Below are 9,592 nucleotides of genomic sequence, written 5' to 3'. Positions count from 1 at the left end.
CACAGTCTTTTTCAGATGACAGGCTTTTAAATTATTAATTAAACATCTTTTTTTCATTTTCAAAATCCTTTTATTACACCAAACAGCCAGGACAGTTTATAAAGTTAAACAACCTCCATGCTGCCACCTTCGTATCGGCTGAGAACCGACCAGAAATGTCGGAGTTACCTATGATAGAGCTGGTCATTCACCGCGGCACAGCGTACGGTAGAGGTGTCCATGTTATAAAAGATGATTTCGATGGAATCAAAACACTGAAAGAAAGACTTGAGAAGGTCACAGCAGAGGTCAGGAGAAGAGGAAATTCTGAAACTTCAGAACATTCCAATTCTGCTGCCAGGAAAGTTACAGAAGTGGTGGATAATTCAGGGAACTGTAGGAGTCTTAATGCCAACCATGACATATCAACCAGTCAGCCAGCAATAAACTTATCTTCTGACAATGCACAGGAAATGACAATGGAGGTATCATGTGACCGTATAAACCAATCACAACCCCACAAGAGTTTCACCCACCAATCAAATTCGCAGCAGTCACAGAATTGGGCTAGATGCATGATGCAGACATCTACAGGTTTGTTCAGGAAATGCAGAACTAAGCACATCACTGAATTTACAAAAGCTCTGGGAATGTTCATGTTTATTGTTTTTTTTAAGCAAAATTAGTCAGGCAAATGCACCAGTATTGTTTTCTATGTGTATAACTGCTTTTTCTGCCTTTCAGTTGTTCTGAATCATCCTCATATCCAGTGTACAAATATTAAGGATGTACTGTCACACAGCGTGCCTTATAAATTCCGAATTCTGGCAAGAGTGGTAGACTTCTTCCCAAGATTTAACAGACCAGAGGACATCTGTAAACTGTACTGCCCAGAGTGTAACTACTTGTAAGACTTTATTATTTATGTTTTCAATGACTCTACTCAAATGCAATCTAAATTTACATTTTCAACCCAAATGAAAAGTTAATTTTTGTCTTAAAATATTATTGTCAATTAAAAAAAAAATCAGGGAGGGTGAAATAAAAGTGCCATGAATATTTATGTACACATGTCAGTGTACACTCATATTTAGATGAAAACAGAACATAATGTATCTAAAACAATACAAAATTCACCTATATTTTATATAAGTATAGGCTTTTTGTCCATTTTGAGAAGAATATTACAGTGAAAAAGATCTAAAATAAGGTCTGATGGGAAGTAATAAAGCTAATTTTTTGGAAGTTTAAGGTGTCTATTAGTCTGTAATTTTGTGTCAATGAAAAACAATGATCCAAAGCCCCCTAGAGGCTAGTGCTCATTAACATTTTATCACTGTTGATTGTTGAAATAAAACATTTGAGCCGTGGTTCTTCACTATTCAATACATTCGTGTTGTTATGTTCAGTAAATGTTGCATGTTTTGGTATTGTATTCCTTCATTTATTTTTTTTACAGGTGTGATGTCCCTTTAGAAGAAAATGGGTATGTTTAAAAAAAATAATAGCATTTTTGTGAGTTGTATTCTTATTCTTTCTCTTATATCTATAATTTATATTGTTACACTGCCAGAGTAAATTAACCTGAGAGGACTGATAATGTTGCAATTACTGTTATTTTCATCAATTTTTAGGAAAACTAGCTTGAAAATTAGCAGAAGAGGAAGACAATTAAAGCATTACTTATGTCCTGTATGTAGTAAAGGTAAGACTTATTTTAGATGTAAAATACAGAAACACACTTTTAATATACTGACTCTGTTGGAGTGGGGGTGTAATGTTTTACCCATGCGTGTTGATGTTGGTCTGTTTGTCTGTCCATAACAAATTCTTGACACAGTTTTCAGGGCAACTGCTTGAAAGTTTTAATACACTTTTTGTTTAGGCATGCTATATGGTGGGATTCATTTTTATGTGGATCAAAAGTCAATATCCCATTTATCCCTGTGTCTGTCTGTAAACTTGTGTATATTCACATGAAAGCATATTTTCTGTAGAACAGAGGTATTGCTAGTGAACATTGCCTCACAGACTTTTTGTTTCCCACAAGGTAAAAATTCCATGGAACACAATTTGTGTTCAAACTGCAAATGGAACATTTCATGGAATTCTTGGAATGCATTATGTCTTAGGTTATTTAAAGTATGTTTAATTTCTTTGAAAATATTGTGATCATGCATCAAAATAGTGTTAAATATTCCCATGCAGAAAAAACTGTCTGCAGTATTAAACACATTCATTCACCATTGTGATGATATGATTCAGATTTTGCATGAAATAAAATATAAATAATAATAATAATGTTCATACTTTCTACATTGAAGAATTTATATACTTCAGATTCCCAGTTTGAGTCAGAGTATATTGTTATTTTTTCCAGATTCCCAGTTTGAGTTTGTACTAATATAATTTGCTCCTGGCTTGAGACTGAACCCAGCATATCTAGTCTAAGGCATATGAATGAATAATTATTGCTGGTCTACTCTAAGGTTTATGAAGCCATGTCTCTACAGCTTGGTTTTGCTTTGAGCCTTTAACAGCTCACCCTGAGACAAAATAATAAATCAGAAATTCTGACTTTAAAGTTGTATTTTTTATAGTCATTGACCAGGTGTATATCATTATGTATTTCAGATTCCCAGTTTGAGTTGGAGTATATCTTTATGATGAGATTCTTGCTAAGAGATAAAACAGGAGAGATAGTGGTCAACCTATGGAGAAAAGATGCAGTAAGCTGTGTTTTGTTTGTTTTATACCCTCTCAAAGCATTATAAATCCCAGCAGTAGATTTTTACCTTGTCCAGTGAAAACTGGTGTTAAAAAATCAACAATTCATGAATAGATCATATTCAATAAACATCCTAGAAAAACTAGCAAAATCACACAAGACATTTAGTTTGGCCTTGTGGCTAGACAGATTTTTTTTATCTGCATATTTGGCTGTCTCCTACTTGACTTGTAACACTAATCAGAAAACAAACAACAATTCTTATGATTTATTTTTTTAAAGCAATCAACAGATTGATACTCTTCGCCTTATGAATTCTGAAATAAGCATTTTTAAATGCTTTTGGAGATTGAATATGGCAGCTAACACTATGCTAATGTGATTTACAACCAAAAGATGCACATAACTAGAACTGTCCAAACGGGACAAAATACCCCCCACTGGGTTTTTCAGAAGAAAGTTTTTCCATAATAAAGATATGTATCAAATACAAATTATGAAATTTTTCTTCCAGTGACCTTGACCTTCCCCAGATGACCTTGGGTCAAGGTCATGACACACCCTTGGGTCATGGACAATCTTTGAGTGAAATGAGAACCTACCAAGTTTATCCATAAGAAAGATATGGACCGGACTTGAATTATGAAATTTTTCTTCCAGTGACCTTGAACTTCCCCAAATGACCTTGGGTCAAGGTCATGACACACCCTTGGGTCATGGGCAATCTTTGTGTAAAATGAGAATCTACCAAATTTATCCATAAGAAAGATATGGACCGGACTTGAATTATGAATTTTTTCTTCCAGTGACCTTGAACTTTCCCAAATGACCGTGGGTCAAGGTCATGACACACCCTTGGGTCATAGGCAATCTTTGTGTGAAATGACAACCTACCAAGTTTATCCATATGTAAGATATGGACTGGACACAAATTAGGAAATTTTTCTTCCAGTGACCTTAAACTTCCCCAAATGACCTTGGGTCAAGGTCTTGACACACCCTTGGGTCATGGGCAATCTTTCAGTGGAATGAGAACCTACCAAGTTTATCCATAAAAGATACGTATCAAACATGAATTATGAATTTTTTCTTCCAGTGACCTTGAACTTCCCCAAATGACCGTGGGTCAAGGTCATGACACACCCTTGGGTCATGGGCAATCTTTGTATGAAATTAGAACCTACCAAGTTTATCCATAAGAAAGATATTGACCGGACACGAATTATGAAATTTTTCTTCCAGTGACCTTGAACTTCCCCAAATGACCTTGGGTCAAGGTCATGACACACCCTTGGGTCATGGGCAATCTTTGTGTAAAATGAGAATCTACCAAGTTTATCCATAAGAAAGATATGGACCGGACTTGAATTATGAATTTTTTCTTCCAGTGACCTTGGGTTAAGGTCATGACACACCCTTGGGTCATAGGCAATCTTTGTGTAAAATGACAACCTACCAAGTTTATCCATATGTAAGATATGGACCGGACACAAATTAGGAAATTTTTCTTCCAGTGACCTTAAACTTCCCCAAATGACCTTGGGTCAAGGTCATGACACACCCTTGGGTCATGGGCAATCTTTCAGTGGAATGAGAACCTACCAAGTTTATCCATAAAAGATACGTATCAAACATGAATTATGAATTTTTTCTTCCAGTGACCTTGAACTTCCCCAAATGACCTTGGGTCAAGGTCATGACACACCCTTGGGTCATGGGCAATCTTTGTATGAAATTAGAACCTACCAAGTTTATCCATAAGAAAGATATGGACCGGACACGAATTATGAAATTTTTCTTCCAGTGACCTTGAACTTCCCCAAATGACCTTGGGTCAAGGTCATGACACACCCTTGGGTCATGGGCAATCTTTGTGTAAAAGGAGAATCTACCAAGTTTATCCATAAGAAAGATATGGACCGGACTTGAATTATGAATTTTTTCTTCCAGTGACCTTGAACTTTCCCAAATGACCGTGGGTCAAGGTCATGACACACCCTTGGGTCATAGGCAATCTTTGTGTGAAATGACAACCTACCAAATTTATCCATATGTAAGATATGGACCGGACACAAATTAGGAAATTTTTCTTCCAGTGACCTTAAACTTCCCCAAATGACCTTGGGTCAAGGTCATGACACACCCTTGGGTCATGGGCAATCTTTCAGTGGAATGAGAACCTACCAAGTTTATCCATAAAAGATACGTATCAAACATGAATTATGAAATTTTTCTTCCAGTGACCTTGAACTTCCCCAAATGACCTTGGGTCAAGGTCATGACACACCCTTGGGTCATGGGCAATCTTTGTATGAAATTAGAACCTACCAAGTTTATCCATAAGAAAGATATGGACCGGACACGAATTATGAAATTTTTCTTCCAGTGACCTTGAACTTCCCCAAATGACCGTGGGTCAAGGTCTTGAAACACCCTTAGGTCATGAGCAATCTTAGTGTGGAGTCGTAGATTCTAATGTCCCTCTGTAAGAAAGATATGGACCGGACACGATTGCACAGACAGACAGACGGACAAGGTGATTCCTATATACCCCCCCAAACTTCGTTTGCGGGGGGTATAAAGTGATTTTCAGTAAAATTACATCAGAAGCAGCAAACAATGATTAATTATAAAAATGAACTGATACCCCACCATTGTCTTTAACTTTGACCTTGATGATTTTAACGATTTTTTTTTCCTGACATACTTAGCAACAAAAATCCAACCTTATGTTATATTAAACTGCCACTTTAGCAATCATCAGGAACTCCAAATATTCCACACCAAAAGTAATTGTGGTATCCTATCTTGGAATACTGTAAAATCATCATTGTTTGTGGGGGACCAATGCAGTGCCTGGGAAGGACAAGTAACTGATAGGGCCAATGGCCCCCCTCTTCATAAAATGATGGGGCCATTTTGAAACTTATGGGGCCGAAAGAGAATACAATGGGCCATTTTTAAAATTGTCATATTATGAACTTATTCTGTTAGTGCTATGATTTTTCATACATCTCAGACAATAAAATTTATGCAATTAAAACAAAACAAAAAAAATTATTGGATTGCTTTACGTGGAAGTGAAAGCTTCATTTTCTTTGCCCAGGGTTTCAGATTGAAATAAGTAATTACAGGACATCTGGCATATTTACCAGAAAAGTTATAGGCCATTCTGTCCTAAACTTCCTAAAATTATAGGCAAATAGAAAAGTTAAACAAGCTCAGATTTCTGTCCGACTTTTACAAAATAGTCATTTAATTACATAAAATATACAAATATGTATATTAATTTTTCTTTTAATAAGGTGGAAATATTATTTTTTTTCTTTTAAAAAAAAATCAATATTTTGAAACAGAATGGGATTTTTTTTAAATTTCATTCAATGGGTATTTTACTTATATTAGTCCCACCTTTCATTAAATGGACATGTATTTATTTCTTGGGATTACAAGTTTTAAAAATAGTAACCCAGAAATAAGACTTGTATCTCTCTTTATATGTATAATTACGTTTACAGATTACCTAGACTATTTTGTTTCCCTTAGTAAAACCTTGCAACATTGTACGTTTCCTGCTATTAGTCTGACCCCATATTCAATCATGGCGGTAAAAATATCAACATGGCATGGATTCCTTTGATGTTTTAAACATTAATCATTACTTTTATGCTCCGTACGTTTGGGTTTGGAAATAAAATTATAGAGTATTTTGTCAAGATCTATTTATACCCAAATATCACTGGATAATTGAATCGGCAGTTTCAGAAAGTAGAGAAAATCGGATCTGAATTGGGGAAAAATTATACGACTGGTCTTTACATAGAGAAGTTAATCGTTTTTGGGGATGCGCCTCATGGCGCAGCGCACCATTATTACATTGCGCCATTTTTCGGCAGTATGCGCATATGGCGCATGGCGCGGCCCCTTCCCAGGCCCTGCCAATGTTCATGAATTTTGTGGGTCACCCTTATCAAGGAATTTACATCCCTACGAACATTAATTAGCTCACCTGAGCCGAAGGCTCAAGTGAGCTTTTCGGGTCACATTTTGTCTGTTATCCGTCCGTTTGTAAACTTCTCACATTTTCTACTTCTTCTTAATAATAACTCGGCCAAACTTGGTACAAAGCATCTTTGGGCGAAGGGGAATATAAATTTTTAAAATGAAGGGCCAGGTCTTCTCACAAGGGGAGATAATCAAGAAAAGACAAAAATAGGGTGGGGACATTGAAAAATCTTCTTCTCAAGAACCACTTGGCCAGAAAAGCTGAAACATATGTGGAAGCATCCTGGGGTAGTGTAAATTCTGAATTGTCCTAATTTTAACCGGTGGGGTATGATGGGGTCACAATAGGTATTACAAGAGGGAAATCTGGTGAAGAATAGCATGGTCAAAGCTTCTCAGGTGCCTCTTGTTTTGTTAACATATTGATTCATTGAACCTTTGTATTTAAGAGTGACCTACAAAATTATATCCCCATGAACAGGTCAAATTTTGCCTACCAACGAACATTGACCCCCACAAATTTAAATGGTTCCACAGTAGTGCAAAGATTTCCAGCTTAATATCTATTATCACCTTTTATTCACGAGAAATTTTAAATATTTGAATGTTAATACTCAGGATGTTCTCTCAAAAATGTCATTCCCAAGTATATTTTTATTAGCATATAGGTATATCAGGCAACAACTATCATTCATATAAAACCTGCCGTGTTCAAATACATGTATATACATGTACCAAACACCTATCTCAAGAAAAATGAAATGTTGCAAAAATTTGATTAACTACAGCAGTTATTCTCTTTTTTTGTTACAGGTGACTTTTTTCCAGGATATAACTCCAGTGGAAATGTTGACAGAATCCGCTTTGTGTACTGTGATAGAAAACTGTCTAAATGTTATCTGTGATCCTGACAAGAGTGACTGCCCTTGGTTTGAATGTTGTGTAAAATCCTACAATATCCAGATGGGAGTTCGTTATCAGATCTTTGACACCTGTTTAGCATGACATTGTTATCAAAGATAAATATTAAAATGGTGCTTCTTTTGTTATTGTCATAAATAATTAAAATGTAGTTCATGTATGTGTACTATCTTTTAAAGAATGCCAAAGAATTGGTTAGGGGTTGATTAATTGATTATTAAAGTTACAGGGAATGAGATCTTGAATTTTTTTTTCAAAAGATGACAATGAATGCAGGATTCTGAAGGATATCAGAATGAGAAACAGAAAAGCACTAAAAATAAAACTCATAAAAGTAGTCATTATTGTTAAACGTCATCCAAAAAACACTTACACACACATACACACACACACACACACACACACACACACACCTACACACACACACACACACACACACAACTTCAATATTTCACTTTATAACCCCAATGTCACTGTTGTAGCAATCAAGTCAGGTCAAATATAGCAAATTGATGTAACCATGGAATAAAGAAATTGTTACAGTTCACCTCGGTGCTTCTCTCTAGCTTGCTGCAAAAATTTTTAATTGTTAAAAGCAAAAACTTGAATAAAGGACGTTATAAACAAGTTTAGAAGCATAGTTTAAATGCTGCAGATAACCTACACAGCAAATGAAAGCAAAGGATAAAAGTTCAAGCAGCTTATTCTTAACGACGTTCGATCCTGATATTTTAAAGTCTTAAACTTTTTTTGCCAAGTATATTTTTAGTTTCTACATACATAGCTTAATTAAAATTCAAATCAAAAAATGGGGGTCAATACACTTCTTTTAACGCTAAGTACATTTAATATGACCTTTTTGCACTGAAATTTGTGTCTTAATCAAAAATTAACTTTTTTTACTTTTCCCCCTCCAATATTTTTATCCAATTAAAGCATGAAACAAAATGAACTCTAAGTTTGTTTTAAAAAGACACTTAAAAATTGTGACTCAGAAAAAGTTTCAAATTGCTTCGCATAATCAATTATTTGGCCTTTCTGCACTAATAAAAGGTGATTTTTCTGGCATTGAAAATTTAACAAGCTAGAAAATTATTTTAAAGTCTTAAACTTTTTCTAATTATAAGCAAATAGGTCAAATTTATCTTGAATAAATAGAAAAAGGACATCAAAAGTTGGGGTATATGATGTAAATTTTTAGATATTACTAAAAAGTGTCAATTTTACGTTAAAATTGGCTCAATTTTTTCCCGGATTTTCAGAATATATATACTACATTTGTCACACTTTGTTGATAAAATTCATAAGAAATAATTTAATAGATATTTCCGAACCAGCATAACACATTTCACTGCAAAAAACAGCTTTATGTGCAACCAGGATGGAAAAATAGGAATCCAAAATTAACAGTACTGTTATAGTTCAAAATGGAAAAACTTATCATTATCGTCTTAAAAAACCTTCCCTCACAGAATAATGTCCCTAGCTTAATTTTACTTGAATGGAATTTAATCACGGTTTTTTCATTGAATATAGCTAAATTTGCACTGTAGAATTCAGATTAAGTATTAGACCTTAAAAATGATGTAGAATTTTATAAATAAAGAACCTGACCAAAATACGCTCAAAATCTCAGGATCGAACGCCCTTACGCATTTCTCTTTCAAATAAATGATGTCTTAATCATGTATATTTGATCCTGCAATGCACATGGATTTGTCATAGGCCATGTGCGTCTCAAAGACTATTGAAAAGATAACCTTTCCCAAACCACAATTTTATAGATCAGTTGATTATTCTTGACTGAAACCCCCAATTTCTCTTTACCATTCATGGGGTTGGCTTGTGGTTACATATATATATGTATATATGGTTATATATCTATAAAAAGCACAAAAAACCCAACAACACTGTATATCCTAAGTGTCGGATCTACAAAGTAGATACAAGGTCGCGGAT

At 34.8% G+C, this 9,592-nt stretch overlaps 1 protein-coding gene across 1 annotated transcript; it reads left to right on the top strand.

Moving 5' to 3' along the window:
• Positions 1-86: 86 nt before the first annotated feature.
• Positions 87-7,784, top strand: LOC134277644 (protection of telomeres protein 1-like). The gene is made up of 6 exons (XM_062759971.1): positions 87-573; positions 724-886; positions 1,439-1,465; positions 1,614-1,684; positions 2,614-2,708; positions 7,526-7,784. Exons 1-6 carry the CDS (start codon positions 156-158, stop codon positions 7,715-7,717), a joined length of 966 nt encoding a protein of 321 aa, XP_062615955.1. The 5' UTR covers positions 87-155; the 3' UTR covers positions 7,718-7,784.
• The last annotated feature ends 1,808 nt before the right edge of the window (positions 7,785-9,592 follow it).

This window comes from Saccostrea cucullata, unplaced genomic scaffold (assembly GCF_032062105.1).
Source record: "Saccostrea cucullata isolate Sc308-1 unplaced genomic scaffold, CSIRO_AGI_Scuc_v1 ctg6652, whole genome shotgun sequence".
In the NCBI taxonomy this organism is placed as follows: domain Eukaryota; kingdom Metazoa; phylum Mollusca; class Bivalvia; order Ostreida; family Ostreidae; genus Saccostrea; species Saccostrea cuccullata.
The sequence above is the reverse complement of the archived record's forward strand: the minus strand, read 5'-3'. Positions and strand labels throughout refer to the sequence as shown.

Coding starts and splice junctions, on each gene's coding strand:
- LOC134277644 (XM_062759971.1), top strand. CDS start 156: ATGTCGGAGTTACCTATGATAGAGCTGGTCATTCACCGCGGCACAGCG. Junction 574..723: donor CATGATGCAGACATCTACAG/GTTTGTTCAGGA, acceptor TCTGCCTTTCAG/TTGTTCTGAATCATCCTCAT. Junction 887..1,438: donor TGCCCAGAGTGTAACTACTT/GTAAGACTTTAT, acceptor TTTTTTTTACAG/GTGTGATGTCCCTTTAGAAG.